This window comes from Trachypithecus francoisi, unplaced genomic scaffold (genome assembly GCF_009764315.1).
Source record: "Trachypithecus francoisi isolate TF-2019V2 unplaced genomic scaffold, Tfra_2.0 Lachesis_group14, whole genome shotgun sequence".
Taxonomy (NCBI): Eukaryota; Metazoa; Chordata; class Mammalia; order Primates; family Cercopithecidae; genus Trachypithecus; species Trachypithecus francoisi.
In genome coordinates, this window is record NW_022681459.1 from 58,230,346 (window position 1) to 58,252,828 (window position 22,483).

A 22,483-nucleotide genomic window follows, 5' to 3' on the forward strand; every position below is an offset into this window, starting at 1 on the left:
AAATTAAACCCCACACCTAAAGCAATCATGGGCAAGGGAATTGGTTCCTGCCGGCAGCCAGGAGCAACCTTGATCACCACCTGGTGTGGCCACTGGGTTCCCTCCTATGAAGCACATGGCCACCCAAGGAGGACGGATGTGTGAACAAAATGGAAAATAGAGGGTTTTGTTAGAAAGGAGAAGTGGGCAGCCAGGCACGGTGGCACACGCCTGTAATCCCAGCGCTTTGGGAGACCGAAGTGGGCAGATCACCTGAGGTCAGGAGTTCAAGACCAGCCTGGTCAACATGGTGAAACCTTGTCTCTACTAAAAATACAAAAATTAACTAGGCATGGTGGTGCACGCCAGTAGTCCCAGCTACTTGGGAGGCTGAGGCAGGAGGATCACTTGAATCCAGAAGGTAGAGGTTGCAGTGAGCCGAGATCGTGCCACTGTACTCCAGCCTGGGTGACAGAGCAAGACTCCATCTCAGGAAAAAAAAAAAAAAAAGTAAAGGAGAGAAATGACTAGAGGTGAATGGATTTGGGAAGGCAACCAATGCATCTGCTATAGCTACCTATAGAAGGGACCCCTCTTGGCGGGTGGGGCCTTAATCTTATGGACACTAATGTAATTTTTCAGATTTTGCCAACTCTAGTAATAATAGCTAGCACTGAGCACTTACTAGGAGCTTTTCTAAGTGCTTTATCGTATTAAGTCATTTCATTCCCAGGTGAACCCCATGAGGCAGGTACCGTTGTTATCCCATACTGATATGGAGGGAAGCTGAGAACAGAGGTTAAGCAGGCATATGTTGATGCTTACTTTGCATTCAGCAAATGTGACAACTTGTTATGCCTGTAGTTAGACCCAGTCCATCACAGAGAGAAGTCTTTCTGTTCATCGTCACTGCAGAAGTCAATGGAGCCTTGTGTCCTAACCACAGAGTTGCCTTTCTGTCCACGGAGCAGAAAGGCATTTGGGCATTCGGGCATTTGGGCATTTTCTTCCCTTTCCTCTCTGGTGTCCTGCCTTTCACACTCCTTCCACCTCGTCAGTCTTTCATGCACCCTGTCTGCCTGCGGGGTCCCAGTTCCATCCTGTAGCGGTGGCAGTGCCCGAGACCTCAGACTGCTTCCTCACATTCTTCAGGTGAGGACTGCCAGGAGAGAAGGAACTTGAACAAAGATGCAGTGTGTTGCCAGGCTGACCAAGTGTCAGGTTTTTTACTCCATCTATCGTTTGTCAGCTCCCGACAAGAGGTAAAGATAGGAGTGGCTAAGACAGGAAGAAAATCCCATCTTACCATCTAAGGTGGGGTGAGGGCTCATTGTAAGCCCTGTTGAGGGAAGTACTGAGAAACAGGAAGCTATTCTGACCTGTGTGGGAATACAGTGTATGTTCAGAAGGTCGTGACTCTCCCCCTCAAAAAAAAAAACGTGTTCTTCACTGAAGACTAGAATTAAAGAATATATATTCAGTTAAAGAAGTATAAAAGGAAAAAGAAAGAATCCAAAGCCCCAGGCTGTTTCCTCTTATACCATGTCACTACCCGAGTCAGGGAGCTCTCAAAAGAAAAAAAATGCGGCCGGGCGCGGTGGCTCAAGCCTGTAATCCCAGCACTTTGGGAGGCCGAGACGGGCGGATCACGAGGTCAGGAGATCGAGACCATCCTGGCTAACATGGTGAAACCCCGTCTCTACTAAAAAATACAAAAAACTAGCCGGGCGAGGTGGCGGGCGCCTGTAGTCCCAGCTACTCAGGAGGTTGAGGCAGGAGAATGGCGTAAACCCGGGAGGCGGAGCTTGCAGTGAGCTGAGATCCGGCCACTGCACTCCAGCCTGGGCGACAGAGCGAGACTCCGTCTCAAAAAAAAAAAGAAAAAAAAGAAAAAAAATGCTTGAAGGTTCAGGCACCATGATGCCAGAACATCTGGTCTACCCAGTCGGCTGTGACAAGCGTGTCTGTTGGACACCGAGTGATTTGACACAGGTTTTTATGGGATTACCCTGGTGCCTTGGAGGTGTGTGGAGATAGTCATTTCAGAAGCAATTAGTAAATAATTATAATTGCTGAGCTGCTGGCTTGCTCTGTAATATCCTCATGAAGAAGAGATAAAAGTGGTGGGGAGATTCATTCTCTTAAAGAGGTGAATTTTCTTTAAAAAGACACTTAAAAATTAAATATTCAAGGGATAAAGAATCAGTTGTTAGAATCGCCACCATTTCATAAACACACCTTAATTTTATAACACTACATTAGTATGAATGAATAGACTAGAATGCAGTCTGTCTGCCTGACAGAAAGGCTGTGTCAAGCTCAAAATGAGGCCATTTACTAAAACATGCAAGCTCTTGGTTAATTCCTAATATTCCCCTAATCCTACTTTCATCAGCTCTACTTTGGTGCACTTGGTATTAATTGCCTATTGTAGCAGGTATTTGAACACATCTCCTCTTTCATCTGAAGAAAATATTAGCATATCGTAGAGCTGTTGGGACAGATTGTATCTGAGGCACTTCTTCCTCCCCGCAGAAAAGCCTATCAATCATAACTGAATATAGTGATTAATAATGTCACAGCTTTTATTCTTGTGTCTACATGCATCTAAATGAAGAGTAGCACTTATATTTTGATCTAGAGAATCTCACACCACAAAATAATCCATTGGCATTTTATTTAAAAATTATATTGAGAATACTTCTGCCCCAGAACCTATTTTTGGTTGCTCTGTCATTAATTTACGAAAGCCTTCATGAAGAAACTACAGCAAAGATTCTACAATATCAGAATTTGCAATTATTTCAGACTAAGGTTTTCTTTTTTTTTTTTTGTCTTTCTCTGTGTTACAAATTAATAGTGGAAACACAAGCTTGTAGGGGTAAATGTTTAAAGCAGCATGGTGTAGGGTACAGTCTGGAGCTCTGGCCTTAGCAAACCCAAGCGTGCATTTGAACAGCAACAGAGACTCCCTGAGTGATCCTCAGCAAGCTAGTCTTGCCTCTTTCGAGACTTTCCCCATCTGTGAACTGGGTGAACAATATTGCAAGGTTTTCCCGGTGTTGTTGGGATTCTGTGTGAGAATAAATATGACATGAACTCACCATAGTGCTGGGCCCATAGAAGTTACTCAACAAAATTAGGAGTTTGTATTTGGAGGACATAAAACATACGAGTTCTTACGTGGAAAGTTGAAAGATGGCTTGCAATCGTCTAGGGTGGCAGTCCCCATCCCCCAGGCTGCAGACTTGTACTGGTTGGTGGTGTGTCGGGAACCAGACTGCACAGCAGGAGGTGAGTGGTGGGCAAATGAGCATCACTGCCTGAGCTCCGCCTCCTGTCAGATCAGCAGCGGCGTTAGATTCTCACAGGAGTGCGAACCCTGTTGTGAACTGTGCATGCAAGGATCTACGTTGCACGCTCCTTATGAGAATCATCTAACTAGTGTCTGATGATCGGAGGTGGAACAGTTTCATTCTGAAACCATACCCCCTCTCCCCTGGTCCATGGAAAAGTTATCTTCCACAAAACTAGAGGTTTTGTGGAAGATAGCCAAGAAGGTTAGGGACCACTGCTCTAGGATTGAAAGCTACTCGGGGAAGGATAAGAGGGCTATATGCTGAGGGTGCCCACATTTACTATCTCCTTGTGAGGCCCCAGACCCACCAGTGTCCGCAGACAAAAACGTATCTCTTGACTGTCCTCCTGCCCCACCCGGAGAAGCCTTCCTCCCAGGTCAGTAAATGGTTCTACCACTCGTCATTCATTCAAGCAGAAACCAAGGACCGGTCTTGATCACCTCTCCCTTACCAGTGCCCCTCCCATATCCAGGCCATCAGCAAGTTCTATCTGCTCTATCCTGAACTAGATCCCAAACCTGGACACTTCTGATCCATCCCCACTGCCATCATGATAGCTTAAACCACCATCGTCGCTGGCCTGTGCTTTGTCAGTGACCCCTTAGCTGGGTTGCCCATTGCCTCTCTTGCCCCTTGCAATCTGCATTCCACATGACAGCCAGAGTTATCCGTTCAAAACATAAGCCAGAGCCTTCTCTGGTGAACATGCCCATGTCTTTTGCTTGTGCATCGAGTAAACTTCAGTTAAACGCCCCAGCTTTCAGAGCTCTGCACTAGACAGCTCTCCAGTGAGATGTTTTTGACTACCCTATCTAAAACTACATTTTCCATAACACATAGAACATTCTGAAATGTTGTTTGTTTACTTGTTTATGACTGGGATCTGTGTTCTGTGGGAGCAGGCACCTTTTCTCTCCTGTCCACTGCTGTAACTTTGGTGCCTTGAACAGTTCCTGGCACCTGATATGCTCTCAGTAAATAATTACTGTATGAATAAAGAAAGTTTTGTAGAAAAGTTTATATTCCTTGGAATAGCCAGGAACAATTGGGTGAGGAAGGTGATATTGGAGCTTGGGTTTGGACCATAGATAGACTTGCAATGCACGTTGAGGATGGGGTGGGGGAAGAGATGTGGGGTAGTTTTCAGAATGGCAACCTGGCAAAGGAAAAGGACATGGGGAGAGGGAAGTGTGGATGTGGCCAGAGCACCACAAGGAGACAAGCCCTGCGGCTATTCTGTAGAGTTACGTTTCTCAAGGCAGGTTGGGACAGACGAGTTTCAAAAGGTAGAATGGAGGAAAAGACGCATGTGAAGGCCAGGTTTTAACCCTTAGGCATGGGTCAGGAGGAGGATGATTGAAGGTTTCTGATAAGGGGGTTTTGATGTATTTAGGAGAGTGCTGTCAGCAGCGTCGTGGGTACATTTGCTGGGAATGCAACTGAAGTTGGGGTACCTGTTTTCAGGCTTGGAAGTCATCGGTCAACCTCTTACCATCATCTGCATTTGTTGAGCACCTACTGGGGTTATGGGGACACCATGTGGTTATTGGGGATACAGAGAACTAAAGCCTGATTCTTGTCCTCTGGAAACTTAAAATCACCTTGGGAACACAAGCATACGCAACACGTTATGATGGTTTAAAAATGTGTTTATTGGGTGGTATAGCACCTAGATCAAGAGGAGTTAGGGAATAAAGCAATATAAATTGCTCATACTGACAGCTGAAAGACATGGACAGTAAACTCTCCAAGACTTTGTAAGAGGAAGTCACCCGTACTGGCTACTGGGGAGGTTCCCAAGGAGGGTGATTGGTTTGAACTAGACCTTAGAGGAAGGGTGTGTACGTACCAGGGGCTCATTAAGTTAGGAATTCATGAATGAACAGAAGAAGGCAGGCAGGAGGGCACAGGGTGGGTGTTCTCCCAACAACTGGATCAATTTGCCAGGAGGAAAGATGTCTACGGGGGTGAACGGGGAGGATGCAGGTACTCCCAGCTGAGTGTGCACTGAGTTAACTAACAGTCTTCCTTCCCAAACCTGCAACATATTCCACATTCTGGATCTCATCCACTCAAGTCACCAAGGCAGAAACTGGCCACCACTTGGACTTTCCTTTCCCTCACCCTCTATGTACAGTTAACCACTAGGTCCTGCTGACTTGGTCCCTTAGAGCTGGCCCCAGCTTCTCCAGTGCTGTTCCCCTAGTCCTTGAGGGTTCACAATGTACGTTAGCACAGTGAAGGCTCAGAGGAGGCCGCTGTATAGAAATCTATTGAATGTTGCTGCAGTCAGCCTTTCTGTGCATTTATTTGTTTAGCTCTAGATCCAGAACTTGCACTTGGAGGAACGTCATTTTGGGAAATGCTGAGGGAGATGACAGGCAAGGTCTTTTTCTACTCTAAAATGTGATTCTGATCTAGTTCTTAGGTGAGGTGGTCTGTGGCTGGCTAGGCTCTTGGCAAAGTGCTATAGCCACATGGCAGTACCCAGCGTTGGCCCAGCCTGGGAAGCTTTCCACATAACCCAAACAGTCTTCTTCGGTTTGTCTTTCTCAAAGCAGCATCCTCTCCCGTGAGGTCCAGACAAGCAGCAGGATGCTGGGTCAGGATGGTGGCTCCTGATCTTCCAGGCTTGCCCCTGCTGGTGTGCAGCTCTGTCCTATGAGTGAGCTGAGGCTGGCTGGGGCTCTTATGGGGCCCCAAGATTCTTGGCCTGTGGCAGTTGAAGTGGAACACCCATCCTATGAGTGTGGGCTGGGTAAGAAAGAAATGAAAGAAAGGAAACATTTCTTATAGATCAGCAATGCTTTTTTAAATTTAAAATTTTAATTTTTTATAGAGATGGGATCTTACTACATTGCCCAGGCTAGTCTTGAACTCCTAGCCTCAAGCAATCCTCCTGCCTTAGCCTCCCACAATGCTGGGGCTATAGGCATGAGCCCCCACACCCAGCCTGGCACCCTCAGAAGTCCCTCAGTATATAGATGGGACACCTTTTATAGCTGTGTCGTAAGTTCAATGTGTAGCTAGAGTTTCTTGATAGAAGTCTGTAAGCTATACATTACAGGTAAGCATTTTAAAAATGAAAAATCGAATGTGGGGAAAGGTTCACGTGGCCTGTCGCCTTTATATAAGTACAAGTTTCCCTCTTCACCTTGGCTGCAAGGAGACCCCAAACCAGAGTTTTGCTTCATTGTGTCAACTATGACTTTTAGGTTTCTTTAGCTCATTTTTTCGGGGTCTTTTCTTTTCTTTTCTCCATTTTTGTGGGTCTTATTTGGGTATCTTTTTAGGTAAGCTTGTTCGATTTTTGGTAAAGGCAGGGTATGCATATATTCAGTAAAGAAATTCATAGTCCTTGGCCTGTGAGGGCAACTGCCAGAGCAGTGAGAGCATCAGCCCAGAGGTAGGGAGGCGAGGCTTTTGTGAAAGGTGAGCGATGCCCGGCCCCCCCTTCCCGCTCGTCCCTGGATTGGAAGTTTGTGTTTATGAGGTTCTGAATGTAGTCTAATTTTTTCCTATCTGGTTTGGCGCATCTCTACCAGCTGGTAAATAGGAAATGTTCACGGTAGGAAGCCAATACTCTGCAGAGTGTAAACAGATGGAATCGATATAAAGTGACAAGTTAGACTGTGCTATTGAGAATACAGAGCCAAAACTAAGAACATAACAGTCAAGCTACTTATTTCGTTCCAGTTCATTTAGTCCTGAATAGTGCTTCATATCTGCACAGCTGTGTTGTTCTTTTTCCCCTTCCTTTCTTCTGGGTTGATAATGACAATTTCAAAGAAAAACTTTAATTAAAGATTTTATACAAAATAGCCAAAAGTAGAATAATAAGGAAAATGAGCATTGATGTGTTTATTGTAAGAGAAATCCTTTTTCATGGTTTCATTTCAAATCTGTACTTCTTAAATTTAAAATGAATTTAGTGGTGGAGACAGAAAGGTGCCAGACTGACAGCCGTGGGTGCTGAACTCTTCCGCTTGCTGCCGAGCCAAGACGTGGGGGTGCCCGAAGCCCCCTCCCCTTGGGGCTCAGTCTACAGGCAGGCGGGTGGGATGCGGTTCCTGACCCATTCTCTTAGAAGCCAGGCGAGACAAAGTGGCTCCGAGTGAGGAGCTGCACAGAAAACAGCTACACGGAAGCCAATAAGAATGAAATTGTAGAAGGCTTAAGTTCGTCTGCAGGTTATACTCTGGCCTGAAGAAGCCTGGCCTGCCTCCGGGAAGGGCCACATCGCACCAGGCCTCCAGAGGGATTGTTTTCCAGGCCGAGTGGGAATTCTGGGCTTCAGAGAGGAAATATTCGGCCTTTTCTCATCTTCTTTAAAGCCTGGGTGGTCAGATTTATTTGAGTTCACAGTTTTCCTTCCTGGAGCTCAAAGTGCTATAAAAAGAATTTTAAACAAAGAACTCTGGAGTAATAATAGCATCCATGGTTAGCAGTTTATGGAACCATCTGAACTCAGTGGGGTACAAATATGAAGCAGTTTGATTTCTTAGCTCTCAGTTTTCTCCAACAGACACTGCTGAATCTCCCTCTCTCATCCCATAGGAGTATCTTCGGCAGATCAGGTGGCTCTCTGGTCACATTTAGGTCTAAACAGGTCCAGTGCAGGCGAGTTCAGTTTAAACCTCAAGTGTGGGTTCAGCATGCCCTTCTCGGGTCCTCCCAACCTGAGGGCCCTGGAGTGGATAGGGCCTGCTCACTGGCTGTACCTCCCTCCCTCTTTCTGCTTCCTGTCTTCCCCAGATCATGGGGTCTGTGAGAGGACTGGAGAAGGAGAGCATGTCTGTCTCTCCCTTACCTGGGTCCTCTCTGGGAAGCTCTCTGATAGGGCCCATGGGGAGTAATTAGGACAGTGCTTTGGGGGCCTCTGAACTTCATGGTTTCCTGTTGAGGAAGATCGACCCTGACTTAGCCCCCTCTGGACCACCTCAGCCCCCACTCCTGGTGGTCCAGCTCACTTCCTTTGGTTGCTTGGGTCCCCTTCCCTGATGAGCAGTCCCTTGGGAACAGGACAGCTCAAGCTTTCTACCTTTCGTGGTGTCCTCTGAACCTATGGGAAATTCACAAGTCCCGTCCATACCAACAACGGGTGTTCAGGCTGTTTTCATCTGCTGCTTCTGCCCTGCTCTGCTGTCTCTGTCTGAGTCTCAGTTCCTCTTCCCAGGTAGGTGCAGAGCAGATCACTGAATCCACTGGAAAATGAGATGCCTGTCTACCCTTTTTGCAGGTTCCTGTCCTGTCTCTACAAGGATTGTCTTGGCTTGCAGTCTCTCCACCTACCCACCCACCTACCCATCCATCTACCCATCCATCCGTCGTCATCCATCTACCCATCCATCCACCCATCCAACTGTCCATAGCCTTTCCATCCATTCATTCATCATCCATTCATTCTTCCATCTACCCATCTGTCCATCATCAACCCACCCATCCATCTGTCCATAACCCATCCATTATTCATTCATCATGTGTCCATTCATCCATCCATCCATAACCCTTCCATTCATTCATTCATCATCCATTCATTCTTCCATCTACCCATCTGTCCATCATCAACCCACCCATCCATCTGTCCATAACCTATCCATCTATTCATTCATCATGTGTCCATTCATCCATCCATCCATAACCCTTCCATTCATTCATTCATCATTTATCCCTTCATCCATTCATCCATTTACCTATCAATCCATCATCCACCCACCCATCCATTCACCCATCTGTCCCATCCATTCGTCATCCATCCATTCATCCACCCACCCATCCATCCATCCATCCACTTAACAGTTATTCACTGATCCAGGCCCTGGTCTTGGCTCTGGACTCCTGCCTGTTCAAGACCTTCCTCCATCTCTAGGCTTCTGTTATCTTAGTCTGGGCAGTGGTGCTGTGGAGGGTGAGGGGTGAAGGAGGGACTGGGGTTGGGGAGAGTAATGCTGGTTCAGCCACTTAATATTCCCCGACATGGGTGTGTGGTTATTTGGAACTCTATCCTCGGCCTTTGATCCCAATCAGCAATTCTCATTTCACCACCATCTATTGAACGTGTTCCATGTGTGAAGCACCTGCACACATGAGCTCCTTTCATCTTAAGCACACACCACACACCTATATCCTTATTCGTTCTCATTTCACAGGCAACGAAGCTGAAGTTAGAGCAATCAGGCTGCTTTCCCTAGGTTACCTGAATAACAGGTGCAGAGCTGGGATTCGAAGCCTCTTTTCAGAGCCTGTGACTAGTCACTACATCATTCTGCCCTTCAGGTTGCTTGTGGAGAGGAAGGAGGCAGAGAGGTGATTTGATACACTGGGATTGTCCAGTGGGGGTCGCTCCAGCCCAGAGCAGTTATGTGCCTTTCAGTGGGGCAGACCGCCCTGCCTGGGAGAGGGCTTATTTTCTCCACTCCCTGGCTTTCATCCTAAAGGTCAGACAGTCTCTGCTTCTTGTAGTAACATTTATAATTCTGCCCTTCGTCAGTTCACCTAAATCTTTTTAATTGAATATTTTAAGTCTTGCTATTACTTTTTACAAAAATTTATTATTTTTATTTTTAGTGATCACTTCCTCCTTTTACTTCACTCCTATGTGACTTGGGGCTTCATTTCCTTGCTTTAAATGTTAGGTAACGGGTTTGGCTTATGCAGCCGCACTTTGGAAATTCAGAGCTTTCTGTCTCGCCGTCCCCAGCCTTGTTCTCCAGGCAGAAGAGGCCAGTGGGTTTAGTTTCATGGTCCTCCCCTAGATCACTTGCTTCAGCCATCATGCCAAGGTCTGAGCAGCTACCCAGACCTGGCTGTAAGGGCACCTAGAGGGTCAGATACTATCCTGCTCCCAGGCTCTGCAGTGCTGCGGTGGGGGCCGGGGCGCAGTGGAAGGGCCGGGGTGCAGTGGGGGTGCCGGGAGGGCAGCACCTGCTCAGGCACAAGGCTAGCATGTGGCCCCTAGTAGGGCTCAGGGAGCCAGGCTGGAATCAGCGCCAGGCTTGGCGGGGGCTGCGCAAGGTGGGGCTGGGACCAGGTCTCTGGCCAGGAGAGGGGCAAGAGGGTTGAGACAAGACTCTCTGGGACCACACAGGCCCATTTCCTGGCTCTGAGCCTTTAATTTAAGGCATAGTTAGCTGTTGCTTTGGTTTCCTTTTAAAATCTTCAGTGCTTTTCCTCATGTTTGTGCACAAAGAACTCCCCTGAAACTTCCTCACCTACTCAGATGTAAGTAAGCGAGGGCGGTGTGTAGGGTGGGGGAGTGGAATATGGGTCAGTGAACTTTTTCCATAAAGGGCTCAGGAGTATATATCTTCCCAGCTATTTCACTCAGCCCTTGGAGGGGAAAGCAGTCCCTAGATGATATGTAAATGAGTGGGCGTGGCTATGTGCCAATACAATTTATTTGTGGATACTGAAATTTGAAATTCACATAACTTTCACATGTCATGAAATATTAGCCTTCTTTTAATTTTTTTTCAACCATTTAAAAATGTTAAAACCATTCTTAGCTTGCAGGTGTACGAAATCAGGTGGTGGGCAGTAGTTTGCCGCACCTGGAATGAAGGTAGTTAGGTCTCCATGGGTAATGACGTCAGGTGATACTTGGGGCAAGATGTTCTTTTCTGAGAGGCATGCTGGTTTGGAGGGAGGCTGCAAGAAGCAGGGACCTTCCCCCTTTTGTTATCGGTGCAGCGGTTTTTCCCTCTCTCGGTGGATTTGGCTCTCTGAGCACTCCTCCCACCAGGCGCTGGGGATTTTAAGGGTAGAATGGAATGACAGGTGAGCAGGGGCCAGGCCTCCCTGCCCCCAGGGGAAGGAGCTAGTTACCAAGTGCAGGCAGAAATAAACCAAGATGGCAGGGTGGAAGTCAGGGTTCCATCCCTGGCTGGATGGAGGGATAATTAGGAAAGCCAGAAGAGAAGATACCGAATCCCACCCCAGAGTGGACAGTGGCAGGGCAGGGAAGGGCCGCAGACATGGCACACAAATCCACTCTGCACACGTACTTATGGGCATCCGCTGCGTCCGGGCACTATTCCGAGCCCTGAAGATATGGCAGCAAACAAAACCAACTTCCTGCTTTGTGGAATTTACATTTCAATAGAGGAAGAAAGACAATAAACAGCTACAGAAATAAATAGGAAATGGTCCAGGTGTTGATGAATGCTAAGAAGAAAAATGAAGCAAGTGGCCAGCAGAGGATGAAGGTGCGCTTTCGAATAGGCGAGTGAGGAAGGGCTCAGTGGCGGCGTGGGATGGAGACCTGAACGAAGGCAGGGAGGGAGGCGTGAGCAAGCTTGGTGCATGTAAGAAAGGAGGAGGAGGCCCCATAACCGAGGCAGAGTGAGAAGGGGCGGATAAAGCAGGGGTCAGACCATCTATAAATAGGAGCTCACAGCGGGTGAGACGAGCCCTAATACCCTTGCGAATTCAAAGTCGTTCAGCATGGCTGGAGCCCGGAGATCGTGGTTGGGCGGGTGGCGGGGGCGGGGGTGCACAGTCACTATTGTTGGGGGCCTTAGCTTAGCCATTTTATTCCTTCTTCTTACTTTTGTCTTCTCTCCTCCCCTGTGTGGGACAAGTCTTGGACACCACGGCCCTAACTTTGTTGCCTTTGATAAGCCTTACCATCTGCAGCTCAATTCTTCAGCCCTTGCCAAACTTCAGTCTGACAAATGATAAGAGCCTTGGAGATGTCGCTCTGGTGGGTGTGAGCTCGCTGCCAGGTTGCCGCTTCCCGGTGCTCACGCTGGAGATCCATATGGGTTGCTCTGAGGTTTTAAAAAAGCGCATCGCCTCATGCCCTCCATTTTACCAAAAGAAGTGAATCTGGCTCTGGCAGCAGACAAAGTGCTGAGATTTTTATCTGACCATGAGAGCAGGAGCTGTCAGTGGCTGAGGCTCCCTCTTTTGGGCAGAGTGGTGGAGTGGAGGACAGAGGCACCAGAGCCGGTTTTGCTTCTGCTGGTGCCTTTCCCTCTCGACTGCCTGTGCCTTTCCCTCTAGGCTACACTCAGTATTCCCGGTTTTGGATGCTGAGGCCATGTGAGCCAATGTTCTTTGGTTGTAAGCTGTTCTCTAGTCAGGAGGCTGGTATAGAGTTAAGCACGGGGCTCTGCACATAACAGACATCCGTTCAGTTCGTGTTTGTGCGAAGATCATGTTATTGTAATCATGACATTGACAATGTCATCATGACTGCACTCAGGATTGGTCCTGAATGCTTGGGCCAGTCGACTGAGGAGGCAGTTGCAGACATAACACAAGGCTTCTGCAGAGCGTGGCTCTTTTCCAGGCAGGTGAAGAGGAGACAGATTCATTCATTCCGACAGATACTCACTGAGTGTCCACACTGTGCCAGGTGCTGTCCTAGAGCTGGGGCCATGAACAACCTTGCTCTCAGAAGGGGAGACGGACCATAAAGACAAAAGGAGGTGATGCCAGTCGAAGAAGGGTTTGGAGAAAAGAGGATTGGGGGTGAGGAGTCCTAATTTGCATGGTGATTAGGGAGGGACTTTCTGGGCCAAGACCTGAATGAAGCCAGGGAGTGAGCCAGTGAGTATTGGGGGAAGAATATTCCAGGCACAAGGAGCAGTAAGCACCAGCGCCTTGAGGCGGGAGGGGCCGAGCAGTCATGGGGAGCAGCAGAATCTGGTGCGGCCAGAAAGCAGCAGGTGGGGGACAGGTGGAGGGAGACATGGCCAGGGGGTGGCCAGGAGCCAGTCGAGTGTGGCCTGGTGGGTCACAGTGAGTGGAGTGGGAGCCCTGGGGGGCTTTGGCCGTGGAAGGTATGCTCAGACTCACATTTAAATATAAACTCCTTGGCTGCTTCGTGTGGAGGCTGGAGGACCAAGCAGGAGGCTTGCACTAGCCTGGGGTGTAGGGGGAAGCAGGGTGGGGTGGTAAGACATGATTGAATTCTTATTCAATCTTATTCAATCTGGAGGGAGGGGCTGATGGGCTCTCCTGGTAGACTGGATATGGGATGTGAGCAAAAAGGAACCCAGTAGGATGGATTTGCCATTTATTGGCATAGGAGACTGCGGGTAGAGCAGCTTGGGTTTGGTAAACCTGAGATGTCTGTTAGAGTCTCAAGGTGGACGTCAAATGGGCAGTTGGATATTCTAAGCTGGGCTCTGAGAAGAGTCCAGGGCTCAAGACAGACATGTGGGAGTCATCAGTGGGACATTGAAGCCACAGGAGTGAACCACCAAGAAGTTAGTGTGGTCAGAGAAGCAGAGAGGGCTGAGGACTGAGTACTAAAATGCTGCAGGCTTGGAGATGGGAAGAGGAGGAGGAGCTGGCAAGGGAGACTGAGAAGGAGACTCCAAGAAGGCTGGAGGAGAAGGAGAGAGAGCATTGGCTCTAGAAGCTAAGCAGCAAAAGTGCCTCAAGGAAAAGGGCCAAGCAGCTGTGTCAAAGGCGGCTGCTGGGACAGCAAGATGAGGACTGAGAAGTGGCCCTTGGGTTTGACAAGGTGGAAGTCTTTGGTCACACTGACAAGAACACTGTTTGTGCAGTCGTGTGGACAAAAGTGATTGGAGAGGTTTTAAGAGAGGGGGACGCATTGGAGATCATCTTGAGGGAATTTCAGCCCAAGGGAATGGGTGACTGGAGGAAGAGGTGAGGCAAGGAGGGAGGTTCTGTTTGTGAAGCCGCTCATCTTCATGGGGGGACCTGAGAGGGAGTAGGATGGGCAGGAGCACTTCCGCGCCTGGGGACAGGGTCAGGGTCATGTGCGTCACGTGGCGCCGCCAGGCCATAGGTAGGATCACGGAGGTTCATCCCTTGATCCCTTACAACAGGACAGGAGGCACCTGTCTCATCTGGGGATGGAGCAGGCCAGCTGCAAGTGGGTGCGGGGAATGGGAATGCTGTCCTTTCGTTGTTTCTGTTTTCTCTGTTAAATAAGAGGTAAGGGTATCAGTAAAGCAGGAGGCGGGAGGAGAAGTTGGAGGTTAGGAGAGTGTAGAAGGTGGGAATGGCTGTGTGGATGGAGTATGTGTGTGTGTGTGTGAGTGATGGTGTGTATGACAATATATGCAAGTGTGAGTGTGCAAGAGAACGTGTGCGTGTGTGTGAGTGATGGTGTGTATGTGATTATATGTACAAGTGTGTGTGCATGTGAGTATATGCACAGGTGTGTGTGAATATATGCGTGAGAGTGGTGGTGTGAGTGTGAGTATATGTGTGAGTGATGGCGTATGTGAGTGTGTGTGAGATTATATGTGCATATGTGTGTGAATGTGTGTGTGAGTGATGTGTGTGTGAGTATATGCAGGTGTGTGCGTATGAGTACATGCATGTGTGTGTGAATATATGTGTATGTGATTGATGGTGTGAGCGTGTGAGTATATGCAGGTGTATGTGAATATATGTGTGTGAGTGACGGTGTGAGTGTGAGTATATGCAGGTGTGTGTGTATATGTGCATGTGTGAGTGAATATATGTGTGTGAGTGATGGTGTGTGAGTATATGCAGGTGTATGTGAATATATGTGTGTGTGAGTGATGGTGTGAGTGTGAATATATGCACAGGTGTGTGTGATATATGTGTGTGAGTGATGGTGTGAGTGTGAATATATGCACAGGTGTGTGAATATATGTGTGTGTGAGCGATGGTGTGTATGCATGTATCTGCATGTATGTGTGTGTGTAAATATTTGTGTGAGTGATGGTGTGAATGTGTGAGTATATGCAGGTGTGTGAGTGTGCATGTGTGTGTGAATATATGTGCGAATATATGTGTGTGAGTGATGGTGTGTGTGTGAGTATATGCACAGGTGTGTGTGTATGAATATGTGTGTGTGAGTGATGTGTGTGCCTGTGAGTATCTGTGCGTGTGTGTGAGAATATGTGTGAGTGATGGTGTGTGAGTATATGCACAGGTGTGTGTGTGTATGAATATATGTGTGTATGAGTGATGGTGTGTGTGCATGTATCAGTGCATGAATGTGCGTGTGTGAATATAGGTGTATGAGTGATGGTGTGTGTGAGTATATGCACAGGCATGTATATGTATGAATATATGTGTGTGATGGTGTGTGTGCATTTGAGTATCTGTGTGAATATATGTGTGTGAGTGATGGTGTGTATGTGAGTATATGCACAGGTGTATGTGTGTGTATGAATATATGTGTGTGTGAGTGATGGTGCGTGTGCATGTATCTGTGGATGTGTGTGTGAGAGTGATGATGTATGGGGTGGATTACCACGCAGCACCCGTCCTGGTGGGATTACCACGCAGCACCCGTTCTGGTGGAGTTAATGGTCTCGAGTTAGGAGAGCCAGGGAGGTGCTCGTGGTGTGTTTCTCTCCAGCCATGTCAGGCCATTTGGATGGGTCTGGAAGAGGTGGCGAGTTGGGTTTACCCCCGGTTAGGGCCTCACCAAGAGAGTAGGAGGGGGCAGAGGGGAGGAGGGAGTCAATCATATATGCCAAGCGGCGAAGGTGTTGATGGGAGGGCTAGGAAGGAAGTGAGGCTGAGAGGCGTGGAGGAGTGTGGAGGGAGGCAGGAGCCCAGGGGAGGGCCCAGTGGGTCAAGGCTGTGAGCTCTGGGCACCCAAGGGAGTGAGCTGGAAAGATGGGGGGTGGGCAGCCGCAGCGTGGGGCTGGATTGTGCAGAGTCAGCAGTCCTTGGTAATAACAAGATGTGGAGTGTGAGCAGGGAGCAGTCAGTTTCCATAGCTAACGCTGGGGAAAGAGTGCCTCCTGCAGAGGGTTGAGAGGCTTCTGCCACACAGCTCTGTGCTGCTTGCCTTTGAATGCAAGTCGTTTAAGGCCAAGAGCACAACTGGATGTTCCCTGCAGATCCACAGGGTCTATCCTAATGCCATGTGCATCTGTGCACCCAATAAATATACTGGGTGTTCCCTGTGGATCCACAGGGTCTATCCTAATGCCATGTGCATCTGTGCACCCAATAAATATACTGGGTGTTCCCTGTGGATCCACAGGGTCTATCCTAATGCCATGTGCATCTGTGCACCCAATAAATATACTGGGTGTTCCCTGTGGATCCACAGGGTCTATCCTAATGTCATGTGCATCTGTGTACCCGCTAAATATCGTTTGCTGAGTTTGGAGAAGTCTCTACAAAACTTTTCTGTGATATCTTTAAAAAATTTAGAGGGGTTGAAATATACAGTCATATTTTCCAGCTCCTAGTAAAAATAGTTTGCATATGGCTGTGAAAAATAAAAATTGTACAAGTCCAGCCATGCCAGAACTGTAGTTTTTAAGTATCAATTAACAAAAAGATTTTTTCATACGGCCCTAAAAGGGAATGAATTGTGTATGAGACTTATTGCTTTACATCAGAAAGAGATTTTTTTAAAAAAATTACTAAGACCATTTACAGAGAAAATTGCCTTGAAAACATTCAATAAATGCAAAGTGTTCTTTTTTCCGTAGACATGTCATTTTTGCAGTGCCCACCACTGTGAGTCTTTGAAAACATTTTATTTTATAAAAAGTATTAAAAAAAACCTTTCACATTTTTATTGCCATTTGGTTTCTAACACTAGATCTTTTGACTTTTCCTAAATCACTTTTTATACATAGGTTTTCAAAAACATTAAGACTGTTCTGAAAGCCTTTAAGCTCATTGATGTTAACAAGACTGGACTGGTTCAACCGCAGGAGCTAAGAAGGGTTCTGGAGACCTTCTGTTTGAAGTTAAGAGACGAGGAATACGAAAAGTAAGCAAATGAAGGCACGGTGAGAGATTGCTCAGTAGAACTTTTAACCAATTTCAAAATGAGACCTGTTGGGTTCATTGGCTCCATCCATCTCTCGTCCCCCCCCGACCTCACACACACACCTTATTTCTCAAAGAGGCACTCACTGGACATTCTCTCATGTTCCTAAAGCTCCCCATGCATTCTCAAAAATGAGAGCTAATGGTTTTCATTCCTGAAGCACCCTCGGGTCCGTCCTCTGGCCTGCAGCTTTGAACACATCCAGGTTATTGGAGTAATCCATCACCAATTGTCTCTTTCCCCACTTGGCACTGTGCCCGCCCCCATCCCACATATTTCTAGTTCACTGTTGATTTTTACTCAAAGCCTGGGGTTTGGAGAAGAATGACAAATTTCAGGATTCACACGTTGTTGCTGTGCTCCCCGTTGGCTCTGCATCCTGATACAATCACGGAGACTTAATTTTCCTTTGAGGACTGTTGTTGCTGAGGTGCAGGGGTGTGGGGCAGGAGGATGATGAACAGCAGAACATTTAGCTGCTTCATGGCGTTTGAACGCCACCACCACCTGCTCCTGACTCCAAGGGCAGCACACACAAGCCTGCATGGGCATTTTTTTGAGCCGTCTATAAACTCCACATCATTCAGAAGAAGCCAAATGTTTGGCTTCTGTGGCTATTTGAGTTTTGAGTGAAAGCCACTGGAAGATGGGCCCGTGTCTAGCTTCATTTCCACAGTACCCAGCTGAGAGGTCCTTTCCCTCTTCGTGCTTTTCCCCAAACACTTTCCCAAATACCCACCAGACCATTAACAAAAGCACCAAGCCTCATTTCACCCGGAGCCCAAGCTTTTCGTATTGCACTGGTGTTCTAAGTTGCTATGAAAATGGGTCCCGGTAGCTCCTTGTATCTCATAAAGACAGTGGGGCTGCTGCTAGAAGCAGAGTGGAAGAATTTGCCCCTGAGGCAAGGAAGTCTAGAGGGCATGTGACATGTTACTGATGCTGCAGGGCCTGAAAAGCAGGCAGACTTTAAAACATGGCATCTCCTACTCTTTTGAATGTCTTTTTCTTTTTTTTTCTCTTTATAACCCACCTCAGAATATAAAAGATATAATAGATGTTTTAATTTTTACATCTTTTCCGGCTGGGAAAGTGTCCAGAATAAGATCCAAACAAAACAAATTAAATAATTTTGTGCACGCAATTATAGAACAGAGGCAGCGCTCTTCTAAAACAGGCAATCAAAAAACAAAACAGTGTTTTATTTGACAATAAACCTTGTGTTTGGCACTGCAGTCTCCAACCTAGTACATCTATAAAAAATGTTACTGTCTGCTTCCCCATCTCATAAGTATTGAATAATAAAGAACTCCACAAATTTTTATTTGAGATTTTTTTAAGCCTCAAAAACAATGCTATTTTCATGATAAGGCTTGAGAAACTGAACATAATAGAATTGCTTTCCTTTAGACTCAGAAACACAGAAGATCAAAAGTAGACCATTTCTTCAATTGCTTTAATGCTTTTCTTATTGAAGCTCAAGAATATACTCTTTCCTGGAGAAGCTGCTTCAGTATTAACTTTGTCTTTTTTATTTTTGAGCAGGAAACACAATGCATTTTTGAATCCTTTCTTTTATCTAACAGCTTTCTATTTAATTTCAACATTTGGCTCTTTGTGTGGTACAAATGGCCCAGGCTTTGAAGTCAGGCTGCTGGAGGTGAAGTTTGTGCTCTCTCCTCCCTTGTTCTAGGGCCTCAGGGTAGCTCCTGAGCCTTGTCAAGACTCAGTTTTCTCTTAAAGAAATGGGGACTGGCCGAGTGCGGTGGCTCCCGCTTGTAATCCCTGCACTTTGGGATGCTGAGGCAGGTGGATCACGAGGTCAAGAGATTGAGACCATCCTGGCCAACATGGTGAAACCCTGTCTCTACTAAAAGTACAAAAATTAGCCAGGCATGGTGGTGCACACCTGTAGTCCCAGTTACTCGGGAGGCTGAGGCAGGAGAATCGCTTGAACCCGGGAGGCAGAGGTTGCAGTGAGCTGAGATCGCACCACTGCACTCCAGCCTGGCGACAGAGCGAGACTCCATCTAAAAAAAAAAAAAAACTGGGGACTGAGCAGCCCACCTCTCAGGGCTGGGGTGAAGACTCAACGTAATGTATATAACATGCCTGTGACACGCTTGCACATAGTAGGGCTGATTTCACAGTGACCATCTCATCATCATAAAGACTCCATGAATGCCCTTTACCCTGTGATGACTTGTGCCATTTAGGCAGCAGACTACTGTCCAACCTACATAAAACAAGAGGCCAGAGATACAGTTACCACCAGGCCCTCTATTTAATCAGGATATCCCCAAACCCATTGAGTTTTGTGTTTCCCATCTCCCTCCAGCCTACTCTCCACTGCCCTGGAGGCCAGCGTGTTTGAAATAGGTGAAATCATTTATGAGCAGCCTTGTAAAACCAGCAAACAAATCACTACAGTTCAGCCTGTTGCCTGAGCAGACGAATGAAACCCAGTTACAGGTGGTGATGCTGGAGAGGTTTATGAGCTAATTGGAGTCATACCCTTCTCCCCTCAATTAGGCCGTCTGGTTTCTCAAACTTACTACCTCATTTTCACAAGACAGAGACCATGGATGAAAGATGAAGCTGTTTAGGGAGTTTCACTGCTAACATCTGGCAGCTATCACACCTAGAGATCATTTATCTTATTAAAACAATAGGCAAGAGTCATCAAAGTGGAAAAAAAGGTATGCATTGAAATAACTACATGACATTACTCTTTGTTAAATTTAGAAAACAGAAAAATAACAAATACTTTAAGTGATAATTACTAAATTTTTAGAAAGCAGTATGAGATTAGATAATTACAGAAATCAACACATATGGAGAGAATATAACCAAACACTTAAAACCCATCAATTTTTAGAAATGTAATAACACAGGAATGATCTAGAAAACCATTTATCAGGTGGAAGACTTGAATAATAGAAAATTTATTTTAAAAATTCAAACATCCTATTTATCTTAACTTTTAAAAAAGTTTATCTCGGCTGGGCACAGTGGCTCATGCCTATAATTCTAGCACTTTGGGAAGCTGAGGTGAGCAGATCACTTGAGGCCAGGGGTTTGAGACCAGCCTGGCCAACATGGCAAAACCCCGTCTCTACTAAAAATACAAAAATTAGCCATGCGTGGTGGTGCACGGCTGTAATCCCAGCTACTCGGGAGGCTGAGGCACGAGAATCACTTGAACAGGGAGGTGGAGGTTGCAGTGAGCTGAGATTGCAGCACCCCTCTCTAGCCTGGGCAACAGAGCGAGATTCTGTCTAAAACAAAAACAAACAAACAAAACAAAACATCTCTCTCTCTCTCCTCTCTCTCTCTGTACATCAGTGTATTTCAGGGATAGACAGTGGTTCGTTGTTTTAAAAAGTCTCATTTTATATGTTACATATAAAAATCCCAGAATGCTTCAAGAGAAACTTTGCCCCCTCTACCACCCCCTGTTTTGAAACCATATGCCATCTGCGGGCCTCAGTTTCTCTCTAGAGAAAGGGTATGCTCAGTCGAGATCATCTCTGCTGGCTCCTCCACCCAGCTCTCCATTCCCCTGTTTATGGAAATTTTGTGCTGGCTGACTCATTTCCCTACAATTATTAAAGGCAAGTGGGACCTGCTTCTGCTGTTGGAGTGGAGAAGCGGCTGCCGTGCGGACTGAGCCCCAGCTCCCCTCCCGCCAGAGCAAGGAGAAACTCCTTAGGTCTGGCCATTTCTCAACAGGTCCAGCAACGTTTGCTGTCTCACTGTAATCTCAATGCATCCATCTGTAGGCTAAAGAAGTGATCTCGAAGTGGCTGCATTAAAAACAAAAATCTGACAGTAACATTTTCTGGGGTTTACTTTTCAATTCCGTCTGTAGCTAGAAACAGACATTAAAATTAATGCCAGCCCGAGTGTAAAGGATACCTTAGTAACAAACTTGCTTCATTTTAGAGTCGTAATTTCTCATTGCTAAAGAACATTTGTATTTTAGGTTTTCGAAGCACTACAACATCCACAGCGATACTGCAGTAGATTACAATGTGTTTTTGAAGAATCTCAGCATAAATAATGACTTGAACCTTAGATATTGTATCGGAAATCAAGGTAAGTATTTTTAAAGTATATAGCTAAAGATTTCAATATCTTTTGGCATGGTAATTCCTCTTCTTTGAATCTTTCCTGAGGAAATACTTTCAAATGTAGGAAATACATTATCTACAAAGCTAGCTATAGTATCATTATTTATAAGAATAACGTCAATGCCTAAGAATAGGAAAAGGCTAAATGAGTCACGATATAGCCACGTGGTTAAAATCTATAGCCAGGAACAAGGATATCCATGAAGAGTTACTAATAACACAGAAGGCGTGTGTGGAATATCTGTAGCGGATTGGAAAATATTCCAGAATACTCAGGTTGTCCTTAAGTGAGCTGTCCCTGGGTGTGATTTTGTTCTTTCTGCTGCTTCTGTATTTTCAATTTTTTTTTTCTTTAATGATGGGAAAAGTCTTAACAGAAAAGGGCAGATAGCTGAGTCATTTCCAGTTATGTTAGACACGCAAACCCAGGTCACTAGACATAACCTTGAGACAGGACACATTTCCTCGTGTGAACGGGCTGTCGGCCTGTTGGGTAGTTTTGGAGAGAGGCAGGGTCCAGTTCTTTAAGGATCAATGTATGGCTCATGCAATTGTATCCTCTTCCTTCCCAGCCTTTGGTCATTTTCCTCGCCTTAAATAAGATTTCCCCTCAGTGGTCTGGTGCTTCAGGAGTGACTGCCTGTGAATGGCTCGCTCAAAATGGGTTGTCGCTGTCTGGTTTCAGCTTAATTCAGAGCAGCAGATATTCATGGAGCACCTTCTATGATTCTCAGATCCGTCTCACTAGCAAGCTGAAAAATGACAGATTCTCAGGTTTCAGCCCGGTTCCACTAACCAAGCTTGCGTATAGCAGACTCCAGTGTTCTAGTTTTCGAAGCCTCCCGTGCCAGGCGCCGTGCAAAGCATGTTCCTGCGTCGCCTCTATATCCCCCACAGCCGCATGAGGCAGGTGCCAATGCGACGAGGAAGAGATTGAAGTAAACAATCGAACCAAGCCCACTACCCAGAAATAACCACTGTCCACAGGGTTCCTGGCATCTCTCCATGGCACATATATGGAAAGAAGCTAGGCAGAAAGAAATACATTTGTAAAAATGGGTTAATATAGATGCTGTTCTCTGTAAGAATTTACTTTTCCTTGAGTGTATCAGAAGAATAGACATTTAAATGACACTCAAGAAAATGATGAATACGTCCTGGCTCTATACTTGGATATAATGTCCACAGGTCACATCTTCCCCCTTCAATATGTTGTAGACTTTGGTCCATTGCCCTCTGGTACTGAGTTTGCCTGT

The 22,483-nt window shown here is 46.5% G+C and overlaps 1 protein-coding gene across 2 annotated transcripts in view; it reads left to right on the forward strand.

Moving 5' to 3' along the window:
• EFCAB6 (EF-hand calcium binding domain 6) overlaps nucleotides 1-22,483 on the forward strand; it is a 308,815-nt gene that overhangs the window by 63,206 nt on the left and 223,126 nt on the right. For both annotated transcript variants that reach the window (XM_033233690.1, XM_033233691.1), the window contains exons 8-9: nucleotides 16,898-17,034; nucleotides 21,080-21,192. In XM_033233690.1, the coding sequence (XP_033089581.1) occupies nucleotides 16,898-17,034; nucleotides 21,080-21,192 (250 nt within the window). The remainder of the gene's footprint in view (nucleotides 1-16,897; nucleotides 17,035-21,079; nucleotides 21,193-22,483) is intronic.